The sequence below is a fragment of the Somniosus microcephalus genome, chromosome 5 (assembly GCF_052327205.1).
Source record: "Somniosus microcephalus isolate GS21.2 chromosome 5, FLI_Smic_1.0, whole genome shotgun sequence".
Taxonomy (NCBI): domain Eukaryota; kingdom Metazoa; phylum Chordata; class Chondrichthyes; order Squaliformes; family Somniosidae; genus Somniosus; species Somniosus microcephalus.
In genome coordinates, this window is record NC_140991.1 from 262,867,142 (window position 1) to 262,888,304 (window position 21,163).

General features: G+C 44.3%; 1 protein-coding gene across 2 annotated transcripts in view; it reads left to right on the forward strand.

Annotated features, from left to right (window-relative positions):
• fam8a1b (family with sequence similarity 8 member A1b) overlaps nucleotides 1–19,064 on the forward strand; it is a 49,377-nt gene extending 30,313 nt beyond the window's left edge. The window contains exon 5 of one of the 2 annotated variants that reach the window (XM_085988898.1): nucleotides 18,790–19,064. In XM_085988898.1, the coding sequence (XP_085845024.1) occupies nucleotides 18,790–18,829 (40 nt within the window). In that variant the 3' untranslated portion in view covers nucleotides 18,830–19,064. Of the gene's footprint in view, nucleotides 1–261; nucleotides 7,218–18,789 lie in introns of those variants that run through there. The other variant, XM_085988897.1, reaches the window with a different exon arrangement.
• The last annotated feature ends 2,099 nt before the right edge of the window (nucleotides 19,065–21,163 follow it).

Sequence of the window (21,163 nt, forward strand, 5' to 3'; positions counted from 1 at the left end):
AAGTAGGTGAGAGGAGGCTCGTGTGGAGCATAAACACCAGCACAGACCAGTTGGGGCCGAGTGTTTCTATGCTGTAAATTCTATGTAATCTGTAATGAATTCATGCACTGATCTTGAAGAAATGCAGGAGTAATTGAAACAATAAACTGAAACTATTTTTTAAAGAAGTTGTGTGGAAAGTGACAAATCTGATTTCAAAAGGAATCCAGGAATAAATTGTCCCTTATTTATTGTCAATTTTTTTGTTGTCATTTGCAACAGGTCTGCAATACGAGCGTTGATCAAGAATTTTTCCATTGCCTTCTTTTTCCCTGCCTTTGTTACATTGCTTTTCTTTCAACACAATCGCACGGCCTACGATATCGTAGCTGGGACTATTGTGGTAAAGAGAAATGGAGCGAGATGAGGACACCGCGGAAGACTTCTCTAATTTTTTCAATCTGCTACTCCAATTTGTTGGGGTTCTGCATCATTCAGAAGGAGGGGAGAAGAAAACACCTGTTGCTGTCTGCACTCTGAAGTCACTGATCTTATTAGGAGCTGAGTTGAGAATGAGCACATTTACAGTACTGTACCTGCCAGTGTAATGAAATACAGGAAATGACTAGGTCTTGGGAATTAATCTTCTCTGACAGTTGACACTGCGGTCTTTAAAATGTGTGTCTTGATTGACTCACAAGTTCCACATCAGAACTTTGCACAACTTTGAAATTAATGTCTCAAAATCTTCATTTTATTAGCAGCTTGAAATTGATAAAAGCAGTAAAGAATTGACTTTGCCATTGGCAGTCGCCATTTTATTTTAGTCTCTTCCTCGTGACACTTCTATTTTTTGTGTGTGTGGCTGCTTTAGAAAGTTCTGCCGTTGGACCGTCTGAAGAAAAGGGTTTGCAGTCAATCTACCTTTGAAACTATAACGTGCACCAGTGGGTTGATAATAGTTATCAACTTCCCTCCGGAAACATAACTGGATAGATTTGCTTAATGAAGAGATGTTGTATCTTGAAAAGCTTCAGCTAAATATCCAGGGGAAAGAAAATTGGGGGAAAAAAGAGACTTAAGCTTTAACACTGATGGCTTGTTTCTGTATATTCAAGGTATCAATTGCTTTTAAAGCTGATGCCTGTTCTGCAATAGTAAATCCATGTGCTCAGTATTGAAATTAATTCTATTCAGTTTGGCTTCCTAGGATTATGCAAAACACAAGCTTTTGGTTATATATTATGGCTATTTCATGCAAATAATTTGTTACTTTTTAAAATGGATATTTCGTGCATACTTGAATAATTTGCTTTTTTTTTTTTAAAAAGTGATTTAATCAATCAATTGCTTTTGTAACTTGAGTAATGACACACCACCTCAATGTAACATAACTTGCTCAGAGAACTGTATGTGTTTACATTTTCTGCCGCTTTCCGCAGATGTTGGCTTTTGTTTTGCTTTTATCAGATGGAAGCTCTCAATCACTTGTTCACAAATGCACACTTAGCATTCTCGCACACCCGTGATACTGGAACTGGCCAGCCGGAACATGCAAGGTTAGATTTCTGATCGGTGTAAAGTAGAAATCTGCAATCAGAGAAAATGTGTGGAAGTCCGTTAAGTCAGATATTTGCTCATTTAGCGCTCCGCCCAAGTTGTCAGTCGCACTCACCAGGTTCCATTCAATTCTCTCAAGCCCAAATGCTGTCATTTAGACATCCATGTATTTTCCCAGCATTTATAACACTCGCTTATCTACTCACTCATGTAAAAGTGTGTCTGGAGTGTGCCGTTTGTGGGTATGCATTTAAAGAGTGTTTTGAGATGATTTCTGAACTTTTTGTCTTGTGTATTTTTTCCCGATTCCACTTAGTTGCGATGCTTTGTGCCAAGTGATCCAGTGCAGCCACCTTTTTTTTGGTAATACACCATCTTGGGACAATGGGAATCCTACTTCACTTATGCTTTTTGGCAGAAGAGAAGGAGCAATGGCGCCATCAAACACTGAGTTCAGGCGCTTCACTTGACTACAAAGACAGAGTGTGACCATCTGCTCATATCCTCGTACCTCCGATTACAGATGGAGGTGCCCCTAAGTGGCAGTGACCATTGTGGAATGATGCTCCCTGTAGCCAGAGTCAGAGCTGTGCATCTGCTGCGAGTACACCTGCAGCCAACGTGTACTGTAAAGCTGGCCTTGCCAGTGGTGGGAACGGTCAGCTGTGTCCTCCAGTTCTCTTGCTCTACCTTTTACCAAGCTGAGCTAAGCAGGACCACACTGCTCACAAGCACCTCATTCAGCACTACCTCCACTTTGCCAGCAGCAGGTTTGATTGTTGCACTGCTCCATAGACTTGACTTCCTTCCTCCACAATTATTGTGCCTGCCACTGGCTTTACCAAACATTTCTTACCTAAAACAGTTTTTGCAAAGGTTGAAATATATATATTAAAAAAATATAAACTGCTTTTTTAAAGGCTACTGGCATTTTTGTACTCGTATGCAGCCATTTGCCATTAAGTGGCCACATCCCTTTAAATTTACCCCTTATCCTGCATTATCTCGCTCCACTTCTGGCAGCGTGCCAGTGTCAGGCACAGTATATGTGGATGAAGGTGAATGCAGCATCAAGTGGGATCAGTGACCAATGCCCAGTCAGAGGCCTGATCTACCCCCATATTCGCCACCCTATCCAAACTGAAAAGGCTGACTGATGACTGATGTTTGCAAATACTGACAGTTGGTGTAGACTATGTCTGTCTGGGAGTTAAACTGTTGTCTAGGAAGACATGGTGGTCAGCCGCCTGCAAAAATAATTTGCATACATTACAAATACAAACCTCATTTTGGCCAGTACACTTCCTCCTCTTATCTCCCTGGATTTTTAATTTTAAATACCCCCTTATGAATTATTTTCATGACCTTGTAGCAAGCTTATTATTTCCATTGACACAATGTGTTAAAATTGGCTTTTGCAAGGAAACCAAATCATTTTGGGGAGGAATCGAAATTGGTGATTTGGGTTTCTTGGTTTGGCGCAATGACTAAGTATTTTTTAAACTGCCATTTCAGTCAAATGTTAAACCTGGTGTCATACTACTGTTGTGATTTAACATTGCACAGTATATGGTTTTGCTATGCTGCAGATAGTCTTATAAAGTGTAGTAGTGAAATTCTGTGCCAAGAAAGTCATATGAATTGGTGGAATATTTCTGCTGGAACTGCTCTCCAGCGATAACCAGCGTTGAACCATTCCCATAATACTGACTTATGGTGTCGCTTCATCCAGTGTAATCATATTGAACCCGCCCTACTTCTGAAAAGAACAACGTACAGAAAGCCCCCTCCCCCCTCAACGGTTACAGATCTCTGGTTTTATAGCTTGTTTAGTGAAGTAGTAACAAAAATCAGCCTGTCCATCGTAGTGCTGTTTTCTCAATAGGTCAGTATAACTGTAGATAATATTCTGATGCACTGCAAGTTACAAATTACTTTTGCCCAAATTAATTTGAGTTGAAAGTGAATTTTTATCCAAAATGCTTTTCTCAAAATGAAGCTTAAACAGTAAACACACAAAAAAAATACAGTTCTTGACTCTGCAGGAGGGAACCGTACAATTGTTAATTTTTCCGGTGATCTATTACCAGTGGGTTTGCCACAACATGGTCAATATTGCAGATAGTGCCTCAAGTTTAATTTGGGGTTGACTTTTTTTGTAATTAATTGTTGTCATCAGAACACAAAGAAACCTTTCCGCACCCTCGCTCTGTAGTTTAAGAGTCCATGTGGTTCAAGTTAGAGGATCATTCAGAATAAAGAAAATATACTCAGCCTTGAGTTAGTTTCAGTAGATTCAACCATCTCATCTCTTCAATCGATTTAAAAAGCGAAACTTCTAAATAACAATTTTTTATTGGGGGGCACACGTTTGAATTACTGGGCTACTTACTTTTGCCAGCAGTGGGTCAGCAACCATATGCTGAACCAGATAACATGAGCTATGGCTGCCAACACTATACCATGGTGGCTTGTATGTATAAAGTTTGAATCTTGACATCCAGATAGAGCAAGAGGAAAAAAAGATGCACTGATTTGATTACAGGTTCAGTGAAGCTGTAGTATAGTGTGAACAACAGTAGGGGAACCATTTTACGGATTTGAGTTACCCTCTTTAGAAAGGAAAGGATAGCAAATTCAACTTTCATCCGGTGCACCAACCAGCTAAAAGTTCACCAGATTAACTGAATTATTAACATTGGAACCATGTGCTGGGACTGCTGGTTGGGTGGTTTATAAAGGCCCAGTGCTAACTGGATAGCCCTTTCCAACAGGCACAATGGGCCAAATGGCGGCCTTCTGTGCTGTATGATTCTATATGAATGCGATTGAAGTTACGCTGGGCGACAGAGGGATATGTTGATGAGATTTTTTTGACCTCCTTCAACGGAACACCTGGCCGATGTAAAATGAGCTGGTTAATCCCTCTGTTAAAACAGCAGAGGGCTGAATTTTATACAACTGCCCTGGAGGGTTCTTTTGCTGATACTGCAATTTCACAGCAATTGTTTCTATAAGTACAAACTGTAGAGCTACTTATGCCACTTGACTTTTAATATATTCAGTTAATCAGCAGTTAGATGGATCAAACATAACAGCAATAATTTGATTCTGCATTGGTAAGTATTACACTTAGCCCATCAAATTTTGTTTTAGCATCTGATCCATGCGTTCTAAACTATTCTTTTGTATTCTGCCAAATTATTTTGATTGAAGCAAGTAAAAAGAAAACCATTTCTGCAGTTTAATTTTGATTGCATCAATAGTCTTGCATACTGGCTCATTTTTAATGGTACAATAAAGAATATTGTCAAATGCTTAAGTATTTTATGTGGAAATGAGTGAGAAATTGTACCTTTTAAAATGTCAATGTTTGATTTGTAATTTCAATTAAAAAATTTTGATGGAACTTCATATGGAGAACAATAGACACAGCGATTAATGAGACTAAGGATTGCCAATGATACCCTAAACCATAATACTCCAGCCTTGAAATCGCTCTGTATCTACCATTTGGTTTATTTTAATGCTGCACACTGCCTAGTGTTTAATAAATTACACTGTCTCCATTTAGACAGCAAGCATATTGAGAAATTTGCAGTTTATTTTCAGGAAATAATAGGAGAGCCAGGCTCGAGGAGGGTGCAAGTCAGAGATAGAGCTACAGCACCGATTCTCTGAGCCGCCCTCTCTCGGAGCGTGGGATTGTTGCTTTTGCATCATTCCCGTAGAACCAGAGAGGTTTACAGTGCAGGCAGTCATTTGGCCCATCGTGTCTGCGCTGGCTTCTTTACTAAAGCAAAAATTGCCCAATAGTATAACAGTCTGTTAATTAAATATTCGTGACTCGGCAAAGACAAGTTTTAGCTGGTTCCCAACCGAAAATCACAGATCCATGTTCGATGGGCGGATTGTCACTGGCCTTCCTCAGTTGGGTTTAAAAAAAAAAATTAAAAAAAAATTTAATCAGGAGAAGAAATGTGAGGGGGCAATGTGAGGATCCATAATATCCTGCAGGAACAAATGGAAATGAAATGTACAATCACTGCACATGTGTGTTTAGAAAATGCATTTATATAACAAATGTGTCAGTGTGAAATGATTTCACCGCACTAATGTTGCAGTTACAGTGTAAATGTGAACTGAATCCAGGTGTTCAACATAGAGTAGATAGGGAGGAACTTTTTCCAGTGGCAGGAGGGAAGGTAACCAGAGGACACAGATTTAAGACAATTGACAAACGAGCCAGGTTGTAGAGCGGGGGAGTGGTACTAATTGGAAAAGCTCTTTCAAAGAGCCGGCACAGACATGATGGGACGAATGGCCTCCTGTGCTGTATCATTCTATGAATCAAGAGTAAGAGCCTTACCTGGCACCTAAATGAAATGGAATAGGACTCCCTGGAGGAGGGAGTCTCACTCAGTATTGGAGTCAGTTCAGACCTTCACACCAGATTTACATTCCCAAGTTTGGCGGCTGTGTGAAACATTCTCCGTTTTGCACTGAAACTAAACTTGTTTGTGAATGTAAGTTAGATCCATGCATTTAAAATTAATCAGAAAAAATAAATAACTTTGGTATCATAGCCTGTCATTATTAATAAATGGTCCACTGACATTATCAAAATGCAATAGCATCAACCATTTGATGTGAGTTTGTGCTTAAAAACCAACAGTATGAACAAAATTTAAAATTTCACACTGCTGGGGCATTTAACTTTTTCTAAAGGTCGATTCTGTATGTGATTTGATCTAAGCAAAAACAAGTGTTTGGTTCTACATGTTCATTCCATGTTGTAGTGTCCGTGTGTAGATAAAGACACTGAAGACAGGAGTTGGTTCATAGGTATTTACTAAGCAAGTCTGGGGGGGGGTTTCTAAAGGATATACACAATACACAGGCTTATATAGCCCAAGTGGCAATTACCGGCATTACGCACACCTGGGGCTCTTTAAGAGCAATTATGGTGTATGTGCCTTTAAGGCACATACACCACACCACACCATTTTAAAGCTACATGACCTTCCAATTTTTAACTCTAAAAATCAAAATGGCTAACCTTCAGATAGATGTTGCTAAAACTTGCATAAGCATTTGATGTGGTTTAAAAGTTACTGCAGTTTTTCTGCCACTTCCCCAGATACACTTTTTAATTTTCCAACCCTCCGCCTCTCCCCTTCCCCCCCCCCTCCCCCGGTGTCACAGCATACAGCAATGATAACATTGTGCTGTGGGTCACGAGGGCTAAACTAGTTGGAATTTAAATATTATCTGAATCTTTGCAGATTTCGACAACAGCAATTTAAAAATATATAAAAGTTTTAGAGCAGTCCCATTCGAGCAGTGCAGATGAGGACATTCTTGGGCTGATTCTAGTCAGAGGCCTTGATGCTTTGTGTGTGACACTGGTTGGTAAATATTGGACAGGAGAACTCTGCTCTCTGGGGAAGAATTGCTGAGAAACACTTCTTAAATGTAATAACTTTACAAGTTGTAATGTTAATGGAGTCATGCAGTTTAAAGTTTGTGTGTGTGTATATATATGATAGTCAGGATTCTAATATTGTTTATAATAAACATGCATTGATTGTTGCCTGTATGTAAGGAGAATGTATATAATTTAACAACCAATTTCCTATACTCATCAGTTCTAGGATATTAAATTTGGTTTCACTTTATTTGAACTTTGTCCAGTGAGTTTACTTTGATGATGCAGATCCAAGTGTGGGCAGCCAATGGTAAGTTAAGTAGGTGCAGAGGCCGCTTCTGAAGGTAGCTTGGACCACAACCTATTGCACGTGACTAATGAACATTATATATGGAGGTTCTTACCCAACCGAAAATCCAGGAGCTTGGTTGAATGGGAAGCCTCCAGTGAGGCCGGGCTGTAGGAATTAACGAATTCCTACGAATAACGGCGATCGACACGAGAACAATTAAACAGGTCTTTACTCAACGGAGATGCCACGAGGACTCCATGGGCAGTCCCGTGGTTTGCGACGTGACGTCATCGTGTTTGCCCACTGTGGTAAACCACTGTTACCGTTCACAACCGTTCACTATTGTTACACTGTTGTTATCACTGTTTACACTGTTGTTATCGATACACAAGGTTACCTCTTGCCATGCACACTGCTATACCTGGGCTTACCTCAGCTGACTCTGCCCATGGCTCCGCCTGCTTGCCCAGGTATAAAGGTGACCGCTTGGCTAGTATTCTCCCTTGTTGGAACCGATCGCCCACGAGGGTGGGCTCTGTTATTTAGCCAATAAAAACCTATAGTTACTATCTTAACTCGTCGCTTTTCATGGACTGAATTGATAGGTATATCAATTTTATTGGCTAAATTTTGAAATGAGTGGATCGGAGCAGCCAAACGACCAGCCAAACGGCCAGCTACAACAGCCACAGCAGCCGGCCTGGCTGCGAGCCCTCCGACCGCCGTACCTGGATCTAAACCCACAGGCAGCGAACTCAGCCCTCGACTTCGAACACTGGCTGAGCTGTTTCGAATCCTACCTGGGAGAATCCGGCGTGCCTCCGGGATCCAAACTAAGAGTTCTGACCGCCCAGGTGAGCCCTAAAGTGTTTGCATTCATCCGGGACCGTGCTACATACGAGGACGCCCTCAACCTGCTGATAGAGCAGTACCGGAGCCCTGTAAATTCTATGTATGCCAGACATCTCCTAAGATCCCGCTCGCAACAGCCAGGAGAGTCTGTAGATGAATTTTTACGGGTGCTACAAACACTCGGCAGGGACTGTGACTTTAAAGCTGTAACGGCTGCAGAAAATACTGAAGGGAACATCCGCGATGCCTTCGTGAAAGGCCTTTGGTCTGACTACTCACGGCAAAGACTGCTCGAATCAAAGGACCTTGACTTGAATACAACTGCAGCCCTCGCTCGCTCTCTGGAAGTGGCCCATCGGGACCTCGAGGCGTACTCCAGGTACTGTGCTGCGCGACCCTGGGACGCGGGCCCGACTCCGGCCGCAATTCCCCTCGCACCGCCACCCCTGGGACCCACCACGGCATCGGTGTCCCGGAATCGATCGGGACCGCCACCCCCGCGACCCGCTGTGGCAGCGGACCTCCGCGATCGGGCCGCCAGCTGCTTCTTCTGTGGCCAGGCGAGACACCAAAGGGCGCACTGCCCTGCAAGGAACGCGACCTGCTCCGGCTGTAAAAAGAAAGGCCACTTTGTAAACGCCTGCAGGGGGAAAGCCAGACGCCAGCATTGCCTCATGTGAGTTGTGGGGGCAGCCATCTTTGATCAAGGCCACAGACGCCAGCAGTGCCTCATGTGAGTTGTGGGGGCGGCCATCTTCTCCGCCATTTTATCCAACTTCGTGGGGACCCGCGTCATGGGCGCCGCCATTTTGTTCGCCGCACTCGGCCGCCGTTCTGTCTCCAGACCCGACCACCGCCTCGCCTGCAGACTACAGCAGCTCGCTCAGCCGTACACTGGCCTCCGTCACGCTTGACCAAGCTCTCCCGCATCATCTGTCCAAGTCCATGATGGACATCGAAGTAAACGGCCACGCCACGTCCTGCCTGTTCGACAGCGGAAGCACTGAGAGTTTTATTCATCCAGACACGGTGAGCTGCTACTCCCTCACTGTCCGGCCAGCGCGCCATCGGATCTCGATGGCGGCGAAGTCCCATTCAACAGACATTAGCGGCTACTGTGTAGTGACCCTGTTGGTTAGGGGCACGGAATATAAAAATTTTAAACTTCTCGTCCTGCCCCAGCTCTGCGCTGCCGTCCTACTAGGGCTGGATTTCCAATGCTACCTTCAAAGTGTCACTTCGGCTTACGGTGGACCCCTCCTCCCACTCACAGTCTACAACCAGCAAATTTTAAACCGCCCACCGCGTACCACCTGCGGCCTCTCCACCCTCAAAGTCCCGCCCCCCTCGTTCGCTAACCTCACCCGTGACTGTAAACCCGTCGCTACCAAGAGCAGGCGGTACAGCGCCGGGGACAGAGCTTTTATTAGCTCTGAGGTGCAGCGACTCCTGAAGGAGGGCATCATCGAGGGGAGCACCAGCCCCGGCGTGCCCAGGTCGTAGTCGTTAAGACCGGCGATAAAAACCGCCTGGTTATCGACTACAGCCAAACCATAAACCGGTACACCCAGCTGGACGCATACCCCCTTCCCCGCATATCTGATATGGTCAACCAGATTGCACAGTACCGGGTATTCTCCACCATCGACCTCAAGTCAGCCTATCACCAACTCCCTATCCGCCCTGAGGACCGCCAGTATACCGCCTTCGAGGCGAACGGCCGCCTCTACCACTTCCTTAGGGTTCCCTTCGGCGTCACCAACGGAGTCTCGGTCTTCCAAAGGGAGATGGACCGGATGGTCGACCAGAACGCGCTTCAGGCCACGTTCCCTTATCTAGATAACGTCACCATCTGCGGCCGCGACCAGCAGGACCATGATGTTAATCTGGAGAAATTCCTCCGTACGGCCCAACGGCTGAATCTCACTTACAATAAGGATAAATCTGTGTTTAATACCTCGCGCCAGGCCATCCTCGGCTGCGTAGTAGAGAACGGAGTCATCGGCCCCGACCCCGAAAGAATGCGCCCCCTCATGGAGCTTCCCCTCCCCCACTGTCCAAAGGCGCTGAAGAGAACCCTGGGGCTCTTCGCTTACTATGCCCAATGGGTGCCGAATTATGCGGACAAAGCCAGACCCCTCATGAAGTCCACCTCCTTCCCCCTGACAGCAGAAGCAGGCGCAGCCTTCTCCCTCATAAAAGGAGACATTGCGAAGGCCACAATGCACGCTGTGGATGAGTCCATCCCTTTCCAAGTGGAGAGCGATGCCTCCGACTTCGCCCTAGCGGCAACCCTTAACCAGGCGGGGAGACCTGTGGCCGCCTTCTCAAGGACCCTCCAGGGCCCTGAGATCCGACACTCGTCTGTCGAGAAGGAGGCCCAGGCGATTGTGGAGGCGGTACGACGCTGGAGGCATTACCTGGCAGGCAAACGATTTACCCTCCTCACCGACCAGCGTTCGGTTGCTTTTATGTTTAATAACAAGCTGAAGGGTAAAATCAAGAACGACAAGATTTTGAGGTGGAGAATTGAGCTCTCCACCTACGATTACGATATCTTGTACTGGCCTGGTAAACTCAACGACCCCCCGGATGCTCTATCACGAAGTACTTGCGCAAACGCGCAAGTTGATAGACTACGGACCCTCCACAACGACCTCTGCCACCCCGGGGTCACCAGACTTTACCACTTCATTAAGGCCCGCAACCTGCCCTACTCCATCGAGGAGGTCAGGACCATGACCAGGAACTGCCAAACCTGTGCCGAATGCAAACCGCATTTCTATAGGCCGGACAGAGCAAGCCTGATCAAGGCCACCCGCCCCTTCGAGCGCTTGAGCGTCGATTTTAAGGGGCCCTTCCCGTCCTCTAACCGTAATGTGTACTTCCTCAACATTATTGACGAGTACTCCCGTTTCCCCTTTGCCATCCCCTGCCCAGACATGACCAGTACCACAGTCATCAAATGCCTGAACGACCTGTTCGCCTTGTTCGGGTTCCCGAACTATATACATAGTGACCGGGGCGCATCCTTCATGAGCGAGGAACTTCGCCAGTTCCTGCTCGCGAGAGGTATTGCTGCGAGCAGGACCACCAGCTACAACCCCCGGGGGAACGGCCAGGTGGAAAGAGAAAACGCGACAGTTTGGAAGGCCGTCCTCTTAGCCCTAAAGTCTAAGGGCCTTCCAATCTCTCGCTGGCAGGAAGTCCTCCCGGCAGCACTCCATTCCATCCGGTCACTGCTTTGCACTGCCATTAACGCCACCCCCCATGAATGAATGTTTGTTTTCCCCAGGAAGTCGACTACGGGAACCTCGCTACCAACATGGCTGACTTCTCCGGGGCCCGTCTTGCAGCGGAAGCACGTGAGGGCCCATAAAACGGACCCCCTGGTCGAGAGGGTGGACCTCCTGCACGCCAACCCCCAGTACGCCTATGTGGCATACCCAGATGGGCGGGAGGACACTGTCTCCTTGCGAGACCTCGCACCCTCGGGCACCCCCGAGATACCACCGTTACCCCCCACCACTCCCCCAAATCCAGCTCCTGTAGACGGCATGCTGGAACCCCAGGAGCCTTCGTCGACCACGCAGACACCAGCATTACCATCGGATACTGCACCACTGCCGCCGCTGCTGCGCCGATCAGAAAGGCTTACGAGGCCTCCTGAGAGACTGACATACACGAACTGGCAGTACACTTCACCCCGCCGGACTCAATTTTAAACAAGGGGTGAATGTGGTAAACCACTGTTACCGTTCACTATTGTTACACTGTTGTTATCACTGTTTACACTGTTGTTATCGATACACAAGGTTACCTCTTGCCATGCACACTGCTATACCTGGGCTTACCTCAGCTGACTCCGCCCATGGCTCCGCCTGCTTGCCCAGGTATAAAGGTGACCGCTTGGCTAGTATTCTCCCTTGTTGGAACCGATCGCCCACGAGGGTGGGCTCTGTTATTTAGCCAATAAAAACCTATAGTTACTATCTTAACTCGTCGCTTTTCATGGACTGAATTGATAGGTATATCACCCACGTTTTCCCACGCTCTTAAAGGGGCCACGTCCTGTACATGCAAACTCTATGTACAAAACACAGTAATGCCTAACACAATGGTACAGGTTTAGGCTGGCGTTAGAACATCGTTAAAGAGAATTATATGCAGTTAGCCAGAGTCATTCAGTGGTTCTGCCACAGGGCTGCTGTTTTGCTCCTGTTGAAGCAGATCCAAATTTCAATGCCTCAGAATTGGTGGTGTTGAAGTTAAAACCAGAACCACTGTTCCCGGACTGGAAACTTAACTGCAGATTATATTAGAAATGGCCTCAACACTCAGCACATATCTATTCAATGACAATGTCACCTCAACATGCATTTCTTGTCCATCATAGGTGCCAGCTCAGTGGTGTACTCTTCTCTGAGTCAGAAGGTTGTGGGATCAAGACCCACTCCAGAGATTGAGCACAAAATCTAGGCTGACACTCCAGCGCTGCACTGTGAGGTTTTGTCTTTTGGAGGAGACACTAAACCGAGGCCCCATCTGCCCTCTTAGGTGGACGTAAAAGAATCCCATGGCACTATTTCGAAGAGGAGCAGGGATTCTTTCCTCTTTCTACCCCCCACCCCACCCTTCCTGGCTAATATTCAACACCTAAAACAGATGATTTGGTCATTTGTCTCATCGCTGTTACACTAAACATCTGTAAGACAAAGGTCCTCTACCAACCTGCCCCCGCCACACAGTACTGCCCCCCCCGATTATCAAAATCCATGACGAGGCCTTGGACAACGTGGACCACTTTCCATACCTTGGGAGCCTACTGTCAACAAGGGCAGATGTTGATGACGAAGTCCAACACCGCCTTCAGTGTGCCAGTGCAGCCTTCGGTCACCTGAGGAAGAGTGTTTGAAGACCAGGACCTCAAACCCTGCACCAAGCTCATGGGCTACAGAGCAGTAGTGATTCCCGCCCTCCTGTATACGTCAGAGACATGGACCATGTACAGCAGGCACCTCGAGCACTGGCGAGGTATCGCCAATGCTGTCTCCGCAAGATCCTGCCAATCCATTGGCAGGATAGCACACCAACGTCCGTGTTCTCGCTCAGGCCAGCATCGAAGTTTTGACCACGCTCGATCAGCTCCAATGGACAGGCCACATTGTCCACATGCCCGATACGAGACTCCCAAAACAGGCGCTTTACTCAGAGCTCTGACACGGCAAGAGAGCCCCAGATGGGCAGAGGAAACGCTTCAAGGACACCCTCAAAGCCTCCTTGAAAAAGTGCAACATCCCCACCGACACCTGGGAGTCCCTGGCCCAAGACCGCACAAAGTGGGGGAGAAGCATCCGGGAAGGCACTGAACACCTCGAGTCTCTTCGCCGGGAGTAAGCGGAGGCCAAGCAAAAACAGCGGAAGGAGCGCACGTCAACCCAAGAACCCCACCCACCTGCCCCTTCAACTATCGTCTGCCCCACCTGTGACAGAGACTGACCGGTCCTGCATTGGACTCACCTGAGAACTAATTTTTAGTGTGGAAGCAAGTCATTCTCGGTTCCAAGGGACTGCCTAAGAAGTTGTTTGCGGGACCTTGCTGTGCACAAATTTCCTGCCACGTATCCTACATTACAACAGTGACTGCGTTTAAAAAGTGCTTAATTGGCTGTAAAGTGCGTTAGGACATCTGGAGGTGGTGAAAGGCGCTATATAAATGCAAGATTTTGCTTTAATAGCCCCAGTTTATTTCCCACACTCGGAGCATTGCAATACGTGCACTTTATCTTTGTTTGTTTGTATTTAATACTATTCCTTTTCCCTTTGTTTGGACAAAAAAATCCAACACCTAATTTCTTTGTCTTTTTCCTGCTTATAACTGATGTAATTTTCCTCCCCTATTCCCAGTATACATTCTGCATGTTATCCTTGCTAAGTTTGTATATTTTCCGACTCTGATGCATGTATATGTGCTCTCTGGCACAATGGGCTTCAGGATAGCCACTTTGGTGTCACTGCATATGCTTCTGATACTTTCAACATCTCAACCTTGCTTGCAGAGGGGAGCAGACATGCATGGGCGGTGCAATCAACTGTGACCTGCAATGAGGGAATATTAAGCACCTGAAATAGCACTGGAAGGGAAAGCCATCTGCTTAGCCTGTATAATTGGGAATTATTGAGTGAGGAAGGACAGTTGGAAAGGAGCTGCAAATGCTTCCACAAGAAGCCAATGAGAGGAAAAACAATTTGAATTGATTGTTAGCCATCTCTTCCCTTCTCCCAGAAGTGCATGGAAGCTTAGTAGGTAACACTAATTGTCTCATGCAGGTTTCTCGCAATGCACAGACCAGGGAGGTCTACTGTCACCACAACCTCTATGTCATGCACAATGTATTATTCTAAGGCCAGATTGTTAAACAAACAGCAGCTGAAGTCAATAAGATTAATTGTTGTTTGGTCAGGAACATTTGCAGATTGTAAAGTGCTAATTATTTTCAGGCTGTAGGATTTTAAAATTGTTTTGTATCTGTGATAAAGTGCAAAGTCTGGTGTGCAGTTAATGTACTGTTTTTACGATATTACTAGTGGGTCTTCCGAGGCATTGCTCACGGTGAGTTGGAGGATGCAATGCTGTATAAACAGGGTTTTATGCCATGTAGTGCGCAATGTATTTTTATGACCAGTGACTGAATAAGTCAAGTTAAATTTCTATTACTTGGTATTGTGGGATTTTTTTACCAGTATTTTAGAATTGAATTTGGTATATGAGTAGTCATGTACTTTTACCCATTCAATCTTTATCTTGCATTTTAAAACCTGGGATATACAGAAAGATAGCAGGCATCATATAACAGATTGGACATGGGTAATTGGGGTTTAGCAGTACTTGTGGTTTGTGGAAGGTGCTGGACTTTCGTAGCAGTGGGGTGTTTCTGGGGTATAGCAGTACTGTGAAGAGGATATCTGGGGCTTGGTAGCACTTGGGCTGAATGATGGGGTCTGGCTGATTTCTGGAACCTGGCAGTAGCTGGGAAGGTTGTAGAGTTTGATTTGAATGGAGGAGGAGGCACTGGGGGGTCAGGTAGCACGAGACCGAGGATGTGACTGCACTAAACAGGGTGTGTCTGAATTGAGTCATGGGGGTAGATCGTACTTTGTGCGATAGTGTAAAACGGCTATAATCTGGACTAGTTAATGCAAGGCTGTTCAGCCATCTAGTACTTCTCTAAACATCAACTGCAGAGTAAACCCCAGAAGGTTCCTCAACGAGGAGATGAGGGGGTTAAGGATTCATCTAGTGTCTTTTGACTAATAAAATAGTTTACCAAACCCAGCATTCTCTCAACAGCTCACTCAAAAATCAAACTGTCCAGTTCAAAGCTGAACAGGAGAAATTCTCTGTAAAACTTCAAGACAGTAAAAATCCATTCCCCAGATATCGGTTACATGTAATTGTCCTCGTTACAGTTACTACAGCACTAAATGTCATCACTTGTGCTTAAATGCATTGTTAATAAGACGCAAAAAAATGTTTAAATCACCATCTTCCTACCTCCCCTGTGTATCTAACGTGGACTTTTCCAACATTTTTTGGCCATAGACAGGAAAAACGTTGGTCAGATAATGAAGGGTGTCAGATCGTCAAAGCAAGAAGTTACTGGTATGATCCAAGCATGTCAGATTGAACCAGAGGAATTAGATTATTGAAGTGGGGGAGGTAAAGAATAAGAAACAACAGTTGGTACATAGTGAATGGAGTAAAAATATTTGTTAAAATATGCTAGTTGTGTACTAAGTGTATTGTAATTATGTAATTACAGCACCAATACTAATTTTATTAGTATCTTGCTGGAAATACTCAGCAGGTCAGACAGTATCTCTGGAATATCTTTCGAGCATTTTCTGTTTTATTTCAGATTTCCAGCATTCGCAGTATTTTGCTTTTGTTTTATTAGTATCTTAACGTATTGTTGTGTATTGATGGCCATTAATGTAGAATTGACTTGCAGTGTTTGCTCTTCAGGCATTGTAGAAAGCACATTTAAATGAATGTCAGCATAGAAACATAGAAAAATAGGAGCAGGAGTTGGCCATTTGGCCCTTCGAGCCTGCTCCGCCATTCAATGTGATCATGACTAATCCTCTGTCTCAATACCATATTCCTGCTCTCTCCCCATACCCCTTTGATGCCTTTTGTGTCTAGAAATCTATCTATCTCCTTAAATATATTCAGTGACATGGCCTCCACAGCCTTCTGTGGTAGAGAATTCCACGGGTTCACCACCCTCTGAGTGAAGAAATTTCTCCTCATCTCAGTCCTAAATGTCCTACCCCGTATCCTGAGGCTGTGACCCCTCGTTCTAGATGCCCCAGCCAGGGGAAACTTCCTCCCTACATCCAGTCTGTTTAGTCCTGTCAGAATTTTATACGTTTCAATGAGATCCCCTCTCATTCTTCTAAACTCTAGTGAATACAGGCCTAGTCGACCCAATCTCTCCTCATACGACAGTCCTGCCATCCCAGGAATCAGTCTGGTGAATCATCGCTGCACTCTTGCTATGGCAAGTATATCCTGTCTTAGGTAAGGAGACCAAAACTGTGCACACTACTCCAGGTGTGGTCTCACCAAAGCCCTGTACAACTGTAGTAAGACATCCTTGCTCCTGTACTCAAATCCCCTTGCAATGAAGGCCATACCATTTGCCTTCCTAACTGCTTGCTGCACCTGCAGGTTTGCTTTCAGTGACTGGTGTACAAGGACACCCAGGTCCCTCTGTACATCAACATTTCCCAATCTATCACCATTTATATAATACTCTACCTTTCTGTTTTTCCTACCGAAGTGGATAACTTCACATTTATCCACGTTATACTGCATCTGCCATGTATTTGCCCACTCACTCAACTTGGCTAAATCGCCTTGAAGCCTCTTTGCATCCTCCTCACAACTCACAATCCCACCTAGTGTTTTGTTGTCAGCAAACTTAGAAATATTACATTTGGTTCCCTCATCCAAATCATTGATATATATTGTGAATAGCTGGGGCCCAAGCACTGATCCCTGCGGTACCCCATTAGTCACCGCCTGCCACCCTGAAAAAGACCCATTTATTCCTACTCTGTTTCCTGTCTGTTAACCAATTTTCAATCCATGCCAGTATATTACCCCCAATCCCATGTGCTTTAATTTTGCACACTAACCTCTTATTTGGGACTTTATCAAATGCCTTCTGAAAATCCAAATACACCACATTTACTGGGTTCTCCCTAATCTATTCTACCAGTTATATCCTCAAAAAACTCCAGTAGGTTTGTCAAACACAATTTCCCTTTCATAAATCTATGTTGACTTTGTCTAATCCCATTGATATTTTCTAAGTGTCCTGTTATCACATCCTTTATGATAGACTCTAGTATTTCCCTACTTCTGATGTTGGGCTATAGTCTGTAGTTCCATTTTCTCTCCCTTTTTTAAATAGTGGGGTTACATTTGCCACCCTCCAATCTGCAGGAACTGTTCCATAATCTATAGAATTTTGGAAGATGACAACCAATGCATCCACTATTTCCATGGCTACCTCTTTTAGTACTCTGGGATGCAGATTATCAGGCCCTGGGGATTTATTGGCTTTCAGTCCCATTAATTTCTCCAGCACTATTTTTTTACTAATACTAATTTCCTTTAATTCCTCCTCCTCACTAGACCCTTGGTTCCCTAGCATTTCTGGGAAGTTATTTGTGTCCTCGTCTGTGAAGATGGAACCAAAGTATTTCTTTAATTGCTCTGCTATTTCCTTGTTAACCATTATAAATTCTCCCATTTCTGACTGTAAGGGAACTACATTTGTCTTCACTAATCTTTTTCTTTTTACACACTTGTAGAAGCTTTTACAGTCCGCTTTTATGTTCCTTGCAAGTTTACTCTCATACTCTATTTTTCCCCCTCTTAATCAAACTCTTGGTGCTTTTTTTGCTGAACTCTAAACTGCTCCCAATCCTCAGGCTTGCTACTTTTTCTGGCAACTTTATATGACTCCTCTTTGGATCTAATACTATCCTTAATTTCTTTTGTTATCTTTTATCTTTTGTTCTTTTGAATCACCAGTGATTCCATCCGCTGCAACATTGGGAAATTGACTTTGTGATCATTTAAGTAACTTCTAATTTAAATGTCTCTGCACTGGAAACATGAGCCACAATCTAAATATCAAGGGAAAAATTCCTATAATAAAGATGGCAGGATAGTTAAATCAGACACGTTTTAATTTTTGCAGTAAACGAAGAGTTTTTGGGGGTTTCTAACTGATAAACAAACCCAAAGTGGTTTCCATTAGCAAAGGGGAAATAATTTGGTTGTAATTTTATTATGAATTGAAAGTTTCCAGTCAGCTGATTTCAATGAAGCGAACTAAATATTGGGATACGATAGCAAAATACTGCAGATGCTGGAAATCCGAAATAACAACAGAAAATGCTGGAAAAACTCAGCAGGCCAGGCAACATCCGTGGAGAGAAATTAAGAGTCGATGTTTCGGGTGAACCCTCTTTCAAAACTGGAAAGGAATATTGGGATATACTGCTTGACTCTCTCCTTCCATAACATCCACAACTACTTGCCACTGGATAGTAATCAGAAGCTGCAACCCTCTCTGATTTCCACCTCTCCCTAACGCAGAGGCACTGAGACCAACTGCAGCATCCGGACCACCAACTAAGCTGAGAACCAGGAGCCTTTATGAGGAACTTTAATTCAGTGGGATATTGTCCATGATGGGTAAGATTGAACATGGTTTGTGGGAAGAACAGTTTGCTGGAACAAATGGGCTATTCTCATTCCGTGTTTTATGTCATGAGATACTTTAGCTACTTAAATAATGAAAGTGATTTTGGATCAAAATTATACATCTACATCCATGATAAAGACCATATTAAATAACTGTTTATTATATAGTGGAATTAATTATGTATGGAATAAATATTCTGCATAATCATTTCAATAGATTTTTTAAATGTCTACTTTTTTTGTACAGATAAATAACATTTGTCAACTTTTGCAATTGTGTTAAGGTTCGTATCCCAAAACTATTTCAGATTTTAATCATTTTGTTTTATGCATATGTTAAATGGTAGACAATGATTCTGTATAATTTTAATTAGCTATTATTTAAAGTTTGTAGGTAAAGTATGTCTAAACCATAAACTTCTGTAATCTTACTTAACTAGATACATTCTAATTTTGTAATGTATTTGTCAAAATTATTTGCTTTTGTTCTTTCAGTAATGACTAAATTGAGAAGAGTTCAAATCTGCTGCGCATCTCTGCACACAAAACAAATTATACTTCCTAACAGATTTAGTGAAATCCAGTGAACGTGACTTGGATTAGGGTTACCAACTCTGGTTGGACATATTTCTGGAGGTTTCATCACATGACCTCCCACACCGCCTCACCCAGTCGAACAGCCTCTAAATAAATAATAAATTAAAAAATTCAAAGAAAATGGGAAAAGAACCACACTGCCCCTGTGACTTTTCTCCTGGATTGCTCGCATCAGTATCCAGGATATTAATCTTTAATTCCTGGAGAATCCAGCAGAATTGGCAACCCTAACATAGGTTAGCAACTTTGAAAATTGGGATAGTTTGTAAAGATAACATAGCATGTACCAAGTAGACCCATCTTTCCATAAAATTCCCTATGCAATAAGCTGGATCTTGACGTTTGATTAAAGGTATTGAGGTAGATTCATGAAAATAAAGAAGGTTCACTAGGTTGATTCCTGGGATGAAGGGGTTGTCTTATGAGGAAAGGTTGAGCAGGTTGGAGTTCAGAAGAATGAGAGGTGATCTTATTGAAACATATAAGATTCAGAGGGGGCTTGACAGGGTAGATGCTGAGAGGATGTTTCCCCTCGTGGGGGAATTTAGAATTGGGGGCATAGTTTCAGAATAAGGGGCTGCCCATTTAAGATGGCGATGAGGAATTTCTTCTGAGGGTTGTGAATCTTTGGAATTCTCTATCCCAGAGAGCTGTGGAGGTTGGGTCATTGAATATATTCAAGACTGAGAGAGACAGATTTTTGAATTACAGGGGAGTCGAGGGTTATGGGAACAGGCAGAAAAGTGGAGTTGAGGCCAAGATCAGATCAGCCATGATCTTATTGAATGGCGGAGCCGGTGCTCCTATTTCTTATGCTATAGAGCCATAACGGCACAGAAGGAGGACATTCGGCCCATCGAGTCCATGCCGGCTCTCTGTTGAGCAATCCAGTCAGTCCCATTCCCCTGCTCTATCCCCGTAGACCTGCATGTTTATTTCCCTCAAGTGCCTATCCAGTCTTCCCTCAAAGATTGAGTGTCTCCGTTTCCACCACTTCCGTTGACAGCGAGTTCCAGGTCCTCGCCACTCACTGCGTAAAAAAGTTTTTCTTCACATCCCCCCTGTATCTCTTGCCCAAAACCTTAACTCTGTGTCCCCTAGTCCTTGTACCATCAACTAGTGGAAATAGCCTTTCCCTGTCTAGCCTATCCAAACCTGTCAATCTTGTATACACCTATCAAATCACCCTGCAACCTCCTTTGCTCTAATGAAAACAAATCCAGCTTCTCCAACCTGTCCTTGTAGCTAAGATCCCCCATCCCCAGAACCATTCTGGTAAATCTCCTCTGCACCCTCTCGAGGGCCTTCACATCCTTCCTAAAGTGTGGTGACCAGAACTGGACGCAATACTCCAGTTGTGGCCTAACCAGCGCTTTATAAAGGTTCAGCATAACTTCTCTACTTTTGTACTCAATACCTCTATTTATGAAGCCCAAGATCCCATATGCTTTGCTAACCACTCTCTCAATATGTCTTGCCACCTTCAGGGACCTATGCACATTAACTTCCAGGTCCCTCTGTCCCTGCACACTCTTTAAAACTGTGCCATTAAGTGTATATTGCCTCTCCCTGTTCCTTCTGCCAAAATGCATCAACTCACACTTCTCTGTATTAAATTCCATCTGCCACTTGTCTGTCCATTCTGCTAGCCTTTCTATGTCCTGTTGCA